This window comes from Littorina saxatilis, linkage group LG9 (genome assembly GCF_037325665.1).
Source record: "Littorina saxatilis isolate snail1 linkage group LG9, US_GU_Lsax_2.0, whole genome shotgun sequence".
NCBI lineage: Eukaryota > Metazoa > Mollusca > Gastropoda > Littorinimorpha > Littorinidae > Littorina > Littorina saxatilis.
Genome location: NC_090253.1, coordinates 2,912,208 through 2,929,405, shown reverse-complemented (window position 1 = coordinate 2,929,405; position 17,198 = coordinate 2,912,208). Strand labels below are relative to the sequence as shown.

The window sequence follows — 17,198 nt, the reverse complement described above, 5'->3', positions numbered from 1 at the left end:
AATAACAATGACCGAGACTTTCAGTAATTCCTTCGCGTGACGTCTAACCCTCTTACGCCATAATGTGACGTCTTCAAGACATAACCCTGACTTGTCTCCTGGATTACTGCGTCATGATAGATCCATTTCGAAGAACAATCACAAGGTTTGGCTCACAATCCAAGAAAGTGTGAGCATTCTGCCATTGATTGTGCGGATAATTACATTTATTTTCGGTTTACCGCAGTAAGCCGAACACAGTGTTGGGGGGGAGAGCATCACCGTGTTTGGCCGACTTCCGGTCAAGACGACCCGCAGTCGGCCGACTGAAATTTTTTTCGTGAAACCCGATAACGTCGGATTACTGTGGTTCTCTCGGACAACTGCAGTTGGTCGACTGTGTTTCTGGCTTATGAAACTGGCCCCTGACAACAGCCAACCGAGAGAACAATGATTTGTAGCATTCATGTAATAGTCATTATCTTATACATTCGATGCAATTTCAAAAGAAAATCAATTTGAATTCAATCGCCTCGATACCGGAAGACTTGTTACCCCGAAGCACTATCATTTGATGCTTTTCACGATTGTAATCGAGTATTGGCAAAAATTCGGACAGTGTAAATTTTAACCGATTCTCTTTAACAATTTAGAAGATCGAAGATTCTTCCTGTCGTTTGGAGGAGATTGTCTCTCTCGACATTTGGCGTGTGCAAGTAAGAAGGCGTAAATTGAAGCGTACAAAAACGAAACAGCAGCTCCAAGCAAAACGTTAGATGTTTCAAAAGCATTTTGTTGTCGATAATCAATGCTATGTGGTGACAGTGTTCCTTGTAAAAAAAATCCTTTCGGATGTCAAAAACAGAAGGACCCGGAATACGCTTTGAGTTTTCATTTAGCATCGACCGATTTCTTCTTTTTATTGCCTGCCTGCTCTTTCGTCATGAGAGGTAGTGATGTGTGTTTGTCGAAGGGGAGTGGGCAAGAGAGGGGGGGGGGAGAGAGGGGCGGGATTGGTAGTATAAGTGTGTTTGTGTGTGTGTGTGTGTGTGTGGGGGGGGTGGGTGTGAGAGAGAGGGAGAGAGACAGAGACAGAGTGAGACAGAGACAGACAGACAGACAGACAGATAGAGAGAGAGAGCGCGTGTTATTCCAGTTCGATCGTAATTTGATTCAATACAAAAACATAATTCGTAGTTTTAATTGTGTTTTCTGTTGGTTGGCATTCTCTTGTATTTTTCCCGCAGACTGAATACAGCCGCCTATCAGAAGAGGTGGCAGGAAGTGGTCAACTCCATCGAGCGTACCGGCAACTACGACCTGACGACGGCGGAACTTATCTATGGCGCCAAGACGGCGTGGAGAAATGCGCCTCGCTGCATTGGCCGCATTCATTGGAGCAAACTTCAGGTGAGGCAAAAAGAAATCTTCTTCGTGAGCGTTGTCGTCATCATTATCATCATTGTCGTCGTCGTTGTCATCGTTGTTTTTATCGTCGTCATCAACTTTGTCGTTGTCTCATTAAAATCATCAACATGAACATCATTTTATTCTCGAGCATCATCGTCATCATCATCGTCGTCGTCGTCATCATCATCATCATCATCATCATCATCATCATCATCATCATCATCATCATCATCATCATCATCATCAACAAACTGTCAGAGATCATGCGGGCACACCGTATGAATCACGTACCAAAACATAGAAAAAGCTTTACGAAAAGATAGGGCGGTAAAACATTTCTCATGGGTTTGGTGCAAAACTGTAAGAATGTATATATATGAATCGGACCCATCAGTAATAGATGAATTGATTCATTGCTTGATGGATGGATGGATGAATGGATTGATGAAATTTGTCACTTCTTTTTGTTCATGAATAGATTTATTGATTCATTGATTCATTGAATTATAAATTGATCAATGGATTGTGTCACTTCTTTGCGTCATTCTTCCCAATTTCTTTTTTCTTGTACGTAAAGTGACTCGACTTGACGTCATGCCTCATACTTGCGCTTGACTGGCATATGATAGAACATGGTGTTTGGTTATTCAGGTCTTTGACGCACGACATATTGACACGGCGCGTGGCATGTACGAGGCGCTCTGCAACCACATCAAGTATGGCACTAACAAGGGCAATCTCCGGTGAGTACTTGTACATTTCATGGATGGATGGATGGATGGGTGGATGGGTGTGTGGATAGGTGGACGGATGGATGGACGGGTAGATGGATCGGACGGATTGATTGATTGATTGATTTGCAGGGGTCGACACTAACTTATTTGGCCTGGGGCCACACTGGCCCCGGAGATGGAAATTGCTGGGGCGGAAAACAAAAATCTGGGGCCCACTGTTATTCATGCTCAGTATATATATACCTTCAGAATCACCACTTTTTCAAGTGGTTCTCCGCTATAAGATCTGCACGGGCGGCAATGCATTGTCTGTTTTTCTTCATCGCACTGAAGCCAGGGAAATTCTTTCAACCATTTGACATTGAAATTACGACAGCGCTTCGCGCTTTTGGCTACATCGGTCTCCTTTTTTCGTTTCTCTCCACCCTGTTCTCCATCTTCATTTCCATGTCTTTTTACACCAGGGATGTGTCGCCACATTTTGTGTTTGGCATTTGAAGGCGATACTTATCTCTCACGCTAAAGAGCGCAATCTGGGAGTTATTTCCCTTTCGGCATTGTCCTTCGACGATTTCAATGTTGTTGTTTTTCTCAACTGCGGCATTGATCGTTACGCAAATTTCAGTGACGACTTTGACTGGCGATTTTTAGTGATTGGCTCTGGCATTAGAATTTTCGGTTTGTCATTGTTGGAATTTATCCTGGGGCGGAGTGGGCCCCAAGCTTCGGCAATGTTTGGGGCGGAACACAAAACTCTGGGGCGTTCCGCCCCCCGCCCCCGCTAGTGTCGAACCCTGCAAAATTTGATTGGTTGGTCAGTTGGATGGATGGATGGATTTGATTGATTGGTTGGTACACATGGTTGGTGGGTGGGTGGGATGGTGGTTGGATGGATGGATGGATTGGTTGGTTGGTTGGTGGGTTGGTTGGTGGGTTGGTTGGTGGATGGATGTATGAATGAATGGATTGAGGGAGGGAGGGAAGGAGAGAGAGAGGGGGGAATATGTATGGTCAGTATCTAGATTTTTGTAATTATTGTGCATTATTGTGTCGTGTTCTATGTCTTTTTTCTTTCTGTTTCTTTTCACACTTCGTCACTTTTTGTTGTTAGTGTGTGTTTTGGTCTGTTTGCGCGTGTGTGTACGTACGTGCATGCATGCGTGCGTGCGAAATGCCTGCAGGTCCACGGGGGCAGTCGCGCGTCAAACACACACACATTTAAGAGCGCAAGCGTACTCACGTGGTATGAGGAAGGGAAACAAAGGACTACCGTCACAACTGATGTTCACACCTGACCGAAGGGAGTGGAAACAGATCTATAACACTTGGTGCATCGTGCAGCACCCCTCATTAATACAAAGAGTCAAGCACACAGGGACACGAAGCCACCGGCCAAGAATCGTTGTAGTATTTAATTATGCAGTGATGAGGATTCTGTGGTGTTGCCTGCATCAATCCGTCGCTCCCTCCACCCTCCCCCCCCCTTCATCTTTACCCTCTCCGAACTGGGTCGTAATATCGAGGGAGTCGTGAAGTAGAGGGGTCATAGGGGAGGGGGGGGGGGGGCACTGTAATACATTCGCGCAATCAGCGGGGATGTAACTTCCTACAGTCGAACCAGTCTATAACGACCACCCAACGGACGAGCCCAATGTGCTCCTAAAGGCCTGGTCACACAGCCCAAAGTGCTCCTAAAGGCCCTGTCACACAGCCCAAAGGGCTCCTAAAGGCCCGGTCACACAGCCCAAAGTGCTCCTAAAGGCCCGGTCACACAGCCCAAAGTGCTCCTGAAGGCCCGGTCACACAGCCCAAAGTGCTCCTAAAGGCCCGGTCACACAGCCCAAAGTGCTCCTAATTTACAGCTGGTCGTTAAGGAAAGGCACATTTTGCAGGAAAGAACTTTGTCAGATGATCCTTTGGTCGCGTGAGCAGGTTCGACTGTAATATGAAACAATACAATACAAAAGTCTGTGTTGGATCCAGGTACCTGTGATCTCAGAGGTCTATACGTAATACCATCAGCATCACGAAACAACAGCCAGTTAGCGATGCGTCACCCAGTCAAAACTCGTAAGCCAAACTGACGTCGTAAAGAGATGACCTGTCGTCGCGTCCAATTAACGACGTCCTGAAGACGTCGTTTGTTAAGTGTTTGTTTGTTTTTTAAATATTGTATATGTAGTTACTCTGAATGTGTAATCCCTCGTCCCCCTCCCCCTTCTTCTTGAAACTTTAGCTGCCTGTATATGGCCCTGTTCGGCAATACATTGCTGTACTTTTTTAAGAAATTTTAAAAAACATTTACGTTTGTTTGTGTCTGGTTTTGTTTTATATGACTTTGTGAGTCCAATATTTGTTTATGTTTATACTCGACCATTATTCTGATGTTTTATCAGTTTCATACTTTGATGAGGTATGTGCGCAGTATTTGCTTTTGTTTACAATTATTCTCTGTATATGTTCCAAGGACAGGTTGGAAGATTAGGCTAAGCCTAAAACCTTTATCCTTATGTAATAAAGTTCTGAGTTCTGAGTTCTCTCTCTCTCTCTCTCTGTCTTTCTCTTTCTCTCTCTCTCTCTCTCTCTTGCTTCCTCTCTCTCACTCTCTCTCGCTCTCTCACTCTCTCTCTCTTTTTCTCTCTCTCTCTCTCCCTCTCTCTCCCCTATCTCTCTCTCTCTCTCTCTCTCTCTCTCTCTCTCTCTCTCTCTCTCTCTCTCTCTCTCTGAGCTGATTTGAGCAACTTAATTCTCAAAATGAAAGGTTTAACTATGTCAATGTAATTTTGTAATTTTTGAGTTCTTCTTATATATGTCCTTAAATGCACATTGTGTTGCGATCCATACATATAGAGAATACTACATGGCTTGTTGTGTCGTACCAGATTTACACGAGTTGTTTTTTCAAATATTGAACTGCGAGCGAAAGCGAGCTGTTCATTAGGCAAAAAAAAAAAATAGGTGTGGTTACGGTAACATAGCCAAAAAAAATAGGGTAGGTAGGTAGGCAATCACTTTTTTTTTTTTTTTACTTTTTTTCTAATGTGTACAAATTAAACCTACTTGACAGGGAAATAAGTGTGCGACACGGGCGCTTTCGCTTTCATTGCGTTTTTTGCACTCGTTTTTTTTTTTTTTTTTTTTTTTTTTTTGACAAATGTAATAAAAAGTTATAGGATCGGCCCCTAAAAATAGGGTAGGTCGGGTTACCGTAACCACACCTATTTTTTTTTTAGGCCTTATTTGAAAAAGCAACGAGTGTAAATCTGGTACGACACAGCAAGCCATGTAGTATTCTGTTTATCCTACATACTGTACTTACGTTTATTCCCCCCTCTGCTTCTTTACCTCTGTAAACTTGTAGAGCTAGTTATTTTTCGATAATGACCCAGCAACCAAACAAATAACGAGCCAGCAACAGCCTGAATCCTCGATAGTGCAATGGGTTGAGAAGCTGTTCTGTTTCGGTACTACTTTTGCGACTGAAAAGTTCCGAACGCTCTATACGTACGAAGTATACATCTCTGGAGCAAACAATACAAACATACCGCATTTAAATTAACACCTACAGGCCTGAACACATGAATCTCCATATAAAATCCATGAGTTCGGTTGTTTTCTGAATCTAGATCTGCCGTGCACAAACCGTTCATCACAAGCAAATTCCCAAGGCAAGTAACTCATACTCTAGCGACAAGAGTAGTTCCCCTTCTTTTAACGCAGTTTCTTCGACAACACTGACTGCAATCCGACGGTCAGTTTTCAACAATATTTCATTTTATAAACAGATCACACGCAACCAAATGCACACATCTCATCAATTTAAACAACATAAAGCGGTTTTATACACTATTTTCCCCAGAAAACTGAACTTCATACAGTAATTAACGCTGGAACACGGGTGCAAAAGTTCGTCTGCTAGTACCATTTGACGAAAGAACATTATCTTAAGCGATACTAAAACATAAACAGAACACACAATATCTGCCTTTTCCGCCACAGCAAAATAACAGCATATCTGTGTACTTGATTTTAGTCCAAAACAGGGAAACTGACAAGAAGTGTTAACAGAATGGAATGATTTGCACGGAACTATACAACCGCGCATTAATCGATCGCCTGCGCAGGTTGACTGGTTGAGTGATTCGGATTCGATCAAACTTTCGCACAAAAACTCCTGTTTTCTTTGAATAACTGAAGAAAGGGGGAATAAAGAGGTTACACACCTCGTCTCAGTGATTAATAAAAATAATGGTCTCAGTTCGCGGTCATGAAAAAGCTCGCTGAAGCTCGCATTTTTCATGATCCGCCAACTTCGACCATTATTTTTAATAATCACTGAGACTCGGCATGTAACCTCTACGTATTTTACTGAAAATGTCTTGCCGTCGAGGCAGCTAAATTGAAGACGCTTGTTTTGGAACCTCGATCTCTTCTAAAGCCTCGTGAAATCTATTACGTCAAAGCAAGGAAACGTCACTCTGAAAGTGTGGCGTGACGTGTTAGTTGTAAAGATTCATCGAGGGTAATTAGCAAGCGCAATTTTTGTTTCTATATAGAGAATACTACATGGCTTGCTGTGTCGTACCAGATTTACACGAGTTGTTTTTTTAAATAGTGAACTGCGAGCGAAAGCGAGCTGTTCACTATTTGAAAAAGCAACGAGTGTAAATCTGGTACGACACAGCAAGTCATGTAGTATTCTGTTTATCCTACATTATATACTTCTGTGCCAGATCTAACTAAAAGTCACCGACAGCGCTATTGCCTTTGGATCAACCCGCTTTAGAACTTCAAACCACTTTACTCAATTTGACATTCATTCCTCCGCCATGACACACACTCTCAAACTAGGACAAAGTAGTTCGCCTTTGTTAACACTGTTAAGTTTAATATTGAACATTGATGAAATAAATTCGAAGAACGAAATCATGGTCACTTCAAAATATACCAGATAAAAAGAAAAGCAGTGGCCACAGGATAAAAGAAACCAAATGGAACAACAACAGCAAAGCATATCCTTCCGCGATAGGATGACAGTCAAGTCGGAGCCAGGCGAGTCGACAACTTTCAGATGGTCACTTCTCGGTTTGGTGACTGCACAAATATTGGTTAATGTTGATGGTACCAACGTGCACAGGCCCTGCAAACAGTGTTGTTAGCGTTTGCTGGGATGTGATTGAGGCAGTGGCAGTGGAGATGGCTAGAGTTGAAGTGGCCGATGCGGGCGAAACCAATGTGTCGTCTGCCGACACTGGCGACAGCTCCGAGACCGGTGCAGTGCCGTTTATATCACACTGAAGCCACGGTGTTCCTCTTGAGAAATGCTGCTGTAATTGTTAATACTCTGGACGTTTTTGTGCCAAGATAGCTGCATTATTTTGGTCGGAGGAACGTTATTCTCGGAAAGTTTCTGCACTAGGAACTTGCGTGCAGAGTGGTTGGTGTAGATCTACCTCGGGTTGATGATCCCAGCTTTTCTGCACATGTTTTTCATGGTTGCTGACAACTTGTTGACGCCGACAGGTTGGCGCTTGAACCATGGAAATTCTTCAGATGCAACTTTTGTGTTTGTTGCACAATAGAAGGGGGAACTTGTCTCGGAGTAACCTTTTGGTCGGAGAGCTGCGTATGTTTTGTAAACTGCGACAGGGCAGCGCTCATCGTTCGACGCCCAAGCTTTCGGACAGACATCACGCACAGACTTTGGATTGTCGCCCTGGCATGTTTTGGATTGTCTTTCGCAAAATTGGAGATATTCTCTGCCATTACTGTCTTCATGTAAGGACACGTCTCCCCACTGCATGTGCCTGTGAGGAGTCACGCTCGGCTGCGCAGATCAAAGTTGACTGTGTTTTGCCACCACAGAGTATTCAGGATTGCTTCTGGATCTGCGACTCGGAGCTGTTTTGTCTGCCACAGCTTGTCAACATCTTCATGTTTCAGCGGTTGACCCCTGTTAGGTAAGTTGCCACAATTAACCTTCCTGTTTAACAATCTTCTGCTTTGTCTTCACGACTTCTTTCAGTTAACGGATGCACAGTACTTTTTAGACTTCAACTGTCGATGGATGCTGCTAAGAAGGCCCATCAGCGTGGATGGTTTATACTCTTTGCCATCCGGTTTTTTTCAAACTCATGAAAAAAGAGCAGAGAATTTTGCATAATTCTTGTGGTTGGATGGTGCTAATCACGCCTAATGTTTTTTTTGTCCCTGTGTTTTGCCATAAACGTCGATAGGCGACGTATATCGTAAACCGTTTTTCGGAGAGTGTTCTTGTTCTTGTTTGTCTGAACGAATGAGTCTATTGGAGAAAAATCATAAATCATGGATGACTCACTCTTTTCTTCATCGACTTTGTCATTCGCGTAATCACCAAACATGTCTTCGAACAGCTCATCACTCAAAAATTCGTTCAGTGTTGACAAATCGGTTTTCGTGACAGTTGCCATTTTGTTGCAAAAGTAGTTCTTCATGAATGTGTAATTACTAATTTACATAGCTTGACCTTCCGGTTGATCCCATGTACTACTAATTTACATAGCTTGACCTTCCGGTTGACCTCATTTACATGATATACACACGTGTGATTTGAACGATTTTTATCTCACGGGTATCTCTCTCACGTATGTAGGATAAAATGACGTTTGTCTCGATGACTTTGGCATCATAAGCAGTGGAAAAACAGGTCCTTGCCAGACTTGCTTGACATGACCTCATTTACATGATATACACACGTGTGATTTGAACGATTATTATCTCACGGGTGTCTCTCTCACGTATGTAGGATAAAATGTATTTCTGTATCTTAGATGATTGAATTTTTATTTGTGTATGTCCGTCTCGACAAACACGCCCCGCCATCCCTATGCGCAGTCTCTGAGCGACAGCCGGCTCCTTGGTTCTCTGAGGACATCACAGCCGCCAAGATCGAGAGACGGCGAGCGGAGCGTGCATGGCGACACTCTGGCCTGGAGGTTCATAAGCAGATTCTCAGGGATGCGGTGCTTCGAGTCACGCAAGCCATCACTGCTGCCAAGGTCGAGCACTTCCACGACCGCATCGTCAACGCCTCATCATCCAGGGAGCTGTTCTCCATCATGTCCTCTCTCCTGGGCTCCTCCCCCGCTTCCCCCTTACCCACTGCTCACCCACCACAGGATATCCCGGAGTTATTCTCGGAGTTCTTCAAGGACAAGATTGACAAGCTTCGGAAAACACTCGATCAGCAGCCCTTCGTCCCGTCCCCACCCTCCCCTTCCTTCTCCGGCTCCCCCCTCACGTGCTTTCAGCCTGTCACTCAAAACCACGTCAAGCGACTCATCACCAAGACGGCCATCAAGACCTGCAAGCTAGACCCCCTGCCAGGCTTCCTCTTCACCAAGTATCTGGACAAGCTCCTGCCGTCTATCACAGATATCCTCAACGTCTCCCTGGCCACAGGCGTCGTTCCCGACTGCTTCAAGTCTGCCGTTGTCCGCCCACTCATCAAGAAACCCGGCCTTGACGTCAACGAGTTGAAGAACTACCGTCCTGTGTCCAACCTGCCCTTCCTCTCCAAGCTTCTGGAGCGTATCATCCTGGAGCAGTTGAGCGCCCACCTGTCTCGGAACTCGCTGATGCCAGTGTATCAGTCAGCGTACCACCCTCACCACAGCACCAAGACGGCGCTCCTGCGAATCACCACGGACCTCCTGAACGCAACAGATAGCGGTCTCGTCTCTGCCCTTGTGCTGCTCGACCTTTCCGCGGCCTTCGACACGATCGACCACCAGCTACTCGTCGATCGCCTCAGTTCCACGTTCGGCATTCACGACACCGCCCTCTCTTGGTTCCGGAACTACCTCCAGAACCGCTCTCAGACTGTCACCACTGATTCGTTCTCTTCTCAGCCTGTCCCTGTCCGCTTCGGCGTCCCACAAGGTTCTGTCCTCGGCCCTGTCCTTTTCACCCTGTTCACCCAACCCCTCTCCCTGGTCATCGAACGCCACGGCCTGAACTACAACTCCTTTGCCGATGACACGCAGCTCCAGAACAGCGCCAAGCCGGAGGACGTTGACGATCTCCTTGGATCCATCTCCAGTTGTTTCACTGACATCAAGAACTGGATGACTGAGAACAAGTTGAAGCTGAACAGTGAGAAGACGGAGGCCCTTCTCGTTGGAACACGACAGAAGATTGCTTCCCTCACTGTGACCGACCTCCAGCTGGATGACGCGACTGTTCCATTCTCCCCTGCTGTCAAGAGCCTTGGCGTCTTTCTCGACTCCACTCTCTCCATGCAGACACACATCTCCTTCATCATCAAGACCTGCTTTTTCCACCTACGACGCATCGCCTCCATCCGTCGCTACCTCACCCACGACGCCTGTGTCAAGCTGGTTGTCTCCCTCATCTTCAGTCGTCTGGACTACTGCAACTCCCTTCTGGCCGGCCTCCCCGCCTCATCCATTCATGGCCTACAACGAGTCCAGAACGCCGCTGCCAGGCTGACGTTGAGGAGACGAAGCGAGACCACATCACCCCCCTACTTCGCTCCTTGCACTGGCTCCCTGTCAACACCCGAATCTCCTACAAACTGTCCACTCTGGTCTACAAGTGTCTCAACGACTCTGCTCCCGAGTACCTTCAATCTTCCCTGGACCTGTACACCCAGCCCTCCGACCGTCCCCTTCGTTCTGCTGCTGACCCTCTCCGCCTCCACATCCCTCGCTCGAAACTCGCATCTGCTGGTCAGCGTGCATTCCCCTCCGCGGGCCCGTCCGTCTGGAACTCCCTGCCGCTTGAGCTTCGTCAGAGCCCCTCTCTTGACGCGTTCAAGAGTAGGTTGAAGACTCAGTTCTTCCCGTAGCTGGCTGCGACTTTCATGCTCGACGTGATGTGTTGTGCCCCAAAAGACATTCTTGTGCTGTGCTCTGTGAGAGGTGTTTTCTTTGTGCTTAATATTATTTTGTTTGGACCTAGCTATTGATGTGTACATCGTTGTTAAACAGTTGTTTGTTCTATGTTTACCAGGGTTTGCTAGTGTGTGATAGGGTTCGTGTCCGTCTGAAGATGTTAGTTTCTTTGTTAGTCCTATGTTGACAACTCTTTGACAAGCGCTTAGAACTGTACCCACGGAATACGCGCTATATAAGCTTCATTTTGATTTTGATTGATTGATTGATAAAGGACAGGTTGGAAGAATAGGCTTTGCCTAAAACCTTTATCCTTTTGTAATAAAGGTCTGAGTCTCTCTCTCTCTCTCTCTCTCTCTCTCTCTCTCTCTCTCTCTCTGTCTCTCTCTCTCTCTCTCTCTCTCTCTCTCTCTCTCTCTCTCTCTCTCTCTCTCTCTCTCTCTCTCTCTCTCTCTCTCTCGTCTCTAACCTTGAAGAAGACGCGACGATAAAGTAATTACGGGGAGCTTCCAGTGTAATTTTAGGTCGGGATATTGATTGCTCCTTCGGTGTTTCTTGTCCAGCCCAGTCAGAGGGAAGAGTGTGTCTATATGAGCCATGTTTCTTGCAACTTCCATTGATTCGGTACCATGCCCTGTCTTTTTCATATCGACATTCAAAAATGGATTTTTCTTGGGACCAGGGGGAGTGGGTCAACATACTACCACCATTTTTACACCATTATCTGAAAAGAGCATTCCATTTTTTAATTTACGACTTTATGTGGTTCTTGAACGTTGTACCAATTTTGCTTCCTGCAACGTCTTTGCTGTTATAGAAGACCGAAACGGATTTTTTTTCGCCAACGTTCTCCTGAATGGAAGTGGGTTTGTTTTTTTAAGATAACCAGTTTTGCTAACGAGGGTTGGGAAGGGTATATTTTTTTCCAGGACGGCATTAATTGCTTTACCCCACGTTCCATCACATTACCAGTTCTTTGTAACTGCGAAGATCTAAAGACAAGAAATTCAGTTGATCCCAGGATCAACACGGGCCGAAACATTGACAATATCAAAGAAACAGGAAGTTGTACACCTGTTGGTACAGGTAAACAAAATAATAGTGTTGATGTGTCCTGTTAAATTGTCTTTTCGGCGTTTGTACATAAATGGGAGATAACAACTATCGCAATATCAAGGAAGGAGATTGTTGTGAAAGTAATGCAATAATGAATAAGAGCTCAATAATGAATAAGACCTATTGGCTTAACAGAAAGGAAGAAGGCTACTCTACCTTTATGGAAGTGATGCAATAATACTGGTATTGGTGACAGAAATATGTTTTCCACCAAGAAACCGATCGATCAACCAAGGAACCAAAAGACAGAGCGAGCGATAGACGTTGCAACAGGTAGGAATGGTATTGTTTTTGGTCTGAATGAGCGTCATACAGTGGCATGTCACAGTGCAGAAGGGAAAGTAGTAAAAGTAGTTATAAATAGAAATGAATGAAATCAAAGTGTATGATGCAAATAACTTTATTTCAAATTATCACTGAGTCACAAAATAATAAAGCAAGAAAGAATACAGTGTTAGTGAAACTGTTGTAAATGGCAAAATGCTGTTGCCATGAATACACATTTGAATGCTAGTAATGTAGCACCAATGTATGACCCATTGTCACACTTAAACGAAGCTCTGGCTGACTTTGTTGAGGATGTGGCCAGGTTTCCTGGGAGGGCAGTAGTCAATGTAAAAGACTATTTCTTTGAAGAAACATATACCATCTAAAGAATGGAAGTAGACTTGATCCGACAACATTTGTGTTGGCCATTGTACCAATCATGAAGTACACGATTTTTTGCAGTCACTGTCTATTCCCCAGTAAATTTTCGAGTCAGGCGGACCTTTGACCCAGTACATTTCCCGGTAACAGCCATGCAATTCCAGGAAGCGCTGTTGTGTTGAGGCCTTGTTAAGGTTAATTTTTTTCCAAAAACTACTTGTTGAAGTTATTATTATTATTATTATCATCATATTATGTTGAAGTAACACGCCGTACAAGCCGTTACGCTGAATGCGTGGAGGTGTCGGGGGCGGGGGGGGGGGGGGGGGAGGGGGTGGAGAGAGAGTTGACTCTGATATCTATGAGGCCCTGTAAGCATGACAGACGGTTTCGGTTTCGGTTTCGAAGGAAGGGAGACAAACCACAGCACGTCTTCCACAGGTTGATTTCTTCCCTTCTAGTGCAGGAATAAAAAATATTCATACGCAAATTGTTAGCAGATGTTAAGATTTTAAGTACAACAATGTTAAAAAATACACATGTTATTGTTTGTTTGAAAGACCCTGGTAAAAATAGACAACAAACTTTCAAGTTTGAAAAGAAAGTACTTTTTGTGTTGTCCGTTTGTGATAAAGTTCACCTGTGCTCTACAATGTCTCCCAAACTGACGACTATATTTTGTACTCATTTACATTGTACAGTGAAGGGTTCGACAGTGGTAGTCTATGAACTCATACACATGTTTTTGTTAGAATTCAAATTCTTGTGACACACTTCTTCTTGTTCATTTCCTGTGCCTGTGATTTGTTTGAGCACATTGTGAGGTATTTGACCACAGACTACAAACGGAAACAAAGAACGAAAAACAAAAATAAAAACATGCACCAGCAATCACAGTCTAGTGCCCTCCAAAGAACACTCGCTGGGGAAAATCAAATTACAAAACATCGAAAGCACTCACGAGAAACGCGCAAATTCGCAATCACTCCAAGTTCTTATAAAAAACGCTGGCGCTGGACCCGAGTACTCTTCAGACTGGCTCGCTCCCCCAGTATGAAAGTTTTTGTCTTGTGCACGTGGATTTAAAAAAAAAAATTATTTTACACAATTAAAAAAATTATTAGAGTAAAATAAAACATGAAAACGTTCATAATAAACAATAGTAAACAAGAATTTTAAAAAAAAATTAAAAAACAAAAAATAGACCGCCCATGCCGGGAATCGAACCCGGATCACTTTGGCCATAGACGAATCGCTTTCCACCCGGATCACTTGGATTAAAAAAAAAAAATTATTATTTATTTATTTTACACAATTAAAAAAATTATTAGAGTAAAATAGCACAGGGACCAGCCAGCCAGCCAGCCAGCCAGCCAGACAGCCAGCCAGACAAACAGACAGGTAAACAAACAGCCAACTCGGGGATATGTTTAATACGGAGTGTTTATTTTGTGCAGGTGTTGCTCTTTATAATTATAGTCATAATTGAGTGGTTGGCCTGTGAAGCCAAGGTTATTATTATTATTTAAGTTATTGAGACATCCCAGTGCACTAAGGGATTTATAGAGCAAATCGAGAAAATTCATTATTGAACAAAGCGCATAGCGCTGAGTTCAATAATTATTTTCGAGATTTGCTCTATAAATCCCTTAGTGCACTGGGATTGTTTCAATAACGATATTGTCAGTACCGCCAGAGAAAAAAAGAAGATTCAAAACGCACATTTTGCAACGCGCATTTGGATAGGCGTAACTGTGTGGTCAGGTTTGTGTCACTGGATCTACTTTTGTGTGGGCTGTCTCAAGTGTGTCGTGCTTTCGTCACACGCAAACTCTTGTTTTGATTTCTGTTGGTAAATTCCAGTGTATCGTTAAGCTAAAAAGTGATGATCTTTCATAGAGACCTCATTTAAACTCGGAGAAAGGACTGTGCTCTTAATTTGCGATTCGAAACCTACATCGAGCTTCGACAGATTGACTGTGCAGAGTTTTGCCCCTTGCCAAGGTCGACGGAAAGCGGCACATTTTCAAAATAAATGTGGCATGTTACTCGTGTGGTATCTTCACTCATCGGGGAGTCTGGTACTAGTCTAAATATGAACGGTAAGAATGCTCTGAACCCTACACGTATTATATCCCCATCGTTTTTTCGTTCACATTTGCCCAACATGTTAATTTGCTGGGCGGGGTTTATGTCGTCTGCTAGGGCAATCAAACCACTGCATGCAGTCTGCACTGACTGAGTCTGCACGCACGATGCAGGCTGGTAATAAGTCTTATATATATTTGGTAAGAACGTTCTGAACCCTACACGTTTTTGATTACGATTGTTCTTGCCTTGAAATAATAATTCGGAAACCATTCATTTACTGAACTGATGCAGTCATATTTCAGTGTAGTCAGTGCTACGTATGACAGAGTCGATCGAGTCAGTCTTCCAAACTGGTCTAGCTGGTACGTTATCGGAATAACACTTGTGTTTTCTGCTAGCGGGTGGGAATTTTATACTAACTCATCATTTGGTAATGTGGATGATAAGCTACATGCCACTAACACGGCATATGAGAAGAATCTATGCAAGTCGGCGAAAATTAGATGAAACACAGCGGCTTCTATTTTTAGATCAGTGGCACAGGCACATGCAATCTGTCAGAAAAAACCCCACTTCTGCTTTAATTGAGAAGCAGGGAATTTATGGTCATTTGGTATTGTGGAGAATATAAGCTACATGTCAGTAATTAATTCTGAGGATGAGAGCACAGTCTTGCTTAGGCAAAGGGCGTAAGAATACGCTCTGTGGAAAAGTTAGCGCACTCCAAGAGTGCTCTAACAGTTTTAGCGCATCGCCATTAGCCAATCAACTGGTTCACATCAGTCATGTGACACCAGTACTTACTGACAATTAGTATTATTACTAGCAGTTAAGCCCGGCTTCGCCCGGGAGTAAGCGGAGCCCTGTAGCAATTTAAGACGCTCGCTATCCCATTATCATTAGCTTTACCTCCTTTGTTTGGATACAAAAAAAGAGTTATCTCCCTTACCTTCTAGAAATTTCCGGAACTGTCCAGTTAATTTTTCATTCTTCATTTCTTCCCCTCATAGGAGCAATAGCGAGTCTCTAATATCACTGGCATGATGTGCTTGCTACAGGTGAACAGTAGGCACTGAACTGGTCTTGCACCATATAGGCTGTATTCAATAAATGGGAGGTCCATAATCTGAGAAAGGAAACAATGAATCAAGAAACTAAAACCCAGGTGCACATCTGCGGCACCTAGGGAGTGTACGTGCACACTATCTTGTTCCTGCCTCTTGCCATCTCAGAGGTATGGCGACCACAGACAAAAAAGAGTTATCTCCCTTACCTTCTAGAAATTTCCGGAACTGTCCAGTTAATTTTTCATTCTTCATTTCTTCCCCTCATAGGAGCAATAGCAAGTCTCTAATATCACTTGCATGATGTGCTTGCTACAGGTGAACAGTTATCTCCCTTACCTTCTAGAAATTTCCGGAACTGTCCAGTTAATTTTTCGTTCTTTATTTCTTCCCCTCATAGGAGCAATAGCGAGTCTCTAATATCACTGGCATGATGTGCTTGCTACAGGTGAACAGTAGGCACTGAACTGGTCTTGCACCATATAGGCTGTATTCAATAAATGGGAGGTCCATAATCTGAGAAAGGAAACAATGAATCAAGAAACTAAAACCCAGGTGCACATCTGCGGCACCTAGGGAATGAACGTGCACACTATCTTGTTCCTGCCTCTTGCCATCTCAGAGGTATGGCGACCACAGACAAAAAAGAGTTATCTCCCTTACCTTCTAGAAATTTCCGGAACTGTCCAGTTAATTTTTCATTCTTCATTTCTTCCCCTCATAGGAGCAATAGCAAGTCTCTAATATCACTGGCATGATGTGCTTGCTACAGGTGAACAGTTATCTCCCTTACCTTCTAGAAATTTCCGGAACTGTCCAGTTAATTTTTCATTCTTCATTTCTTCCCCTCATAGGAGCAACAGCGAGTCTCTAATATCACTGGCATGATGTGCTTGCTACAGGTGAACAGTAGGCACTGAACTGGTCTTGCACCATATAGGCTGTATTCAATAAATGGGAGGTCCATAATCTGAGAAAGGAAACAATGAATCAAGAAACTAAAACCCAGGTGCACATCTGCGGCACCTAGGGAGTGTACGTGCACACTATCTTGTTCCTGCCTCTTGCCATCTCAGAGGTATGGCGACCACAGACAGACAGACAGACAGACACTCTCTTTTATTATATGTATAGATTATTATTCACATTTATACTGTCTAGCTGACTACGAAGAGCCGTCTCAAGACTTGCCCATGCTGCCAACTAAAAAACACAAAAATCATCATTGGAGGTATGTCACCAGCCCCGCAGATGAACCATGT

The 17,198-nt window shown here is 43.9% G+C and overlaps 1 protein-coding gene across 1 annotated transcript in view; it reads left to right on the top strand.

Moving 5' to 3' along the window:
• Positions 1-17,198, top strand: part of LOC138977004 (nitric oxide synthase-like) — a 151,254-nt gene that overhangs the window by 26,451 nt on the left and 107,605 nt on the right. Inside the window, exons 4-5 of the mRNA XM_070349895.1 lie at positions 1,227-1,389; positions 2,041-2,132. Of these exons, the coding sequence (XP_070205996.1) occupies positions 1,227-1,389; positions 2,041-2,132 (255 nt within the window). The remainder of the gene's footprint in view (positions 1-1,226; positions 1,390-2,040; positions 2,133-17,198) is intronic.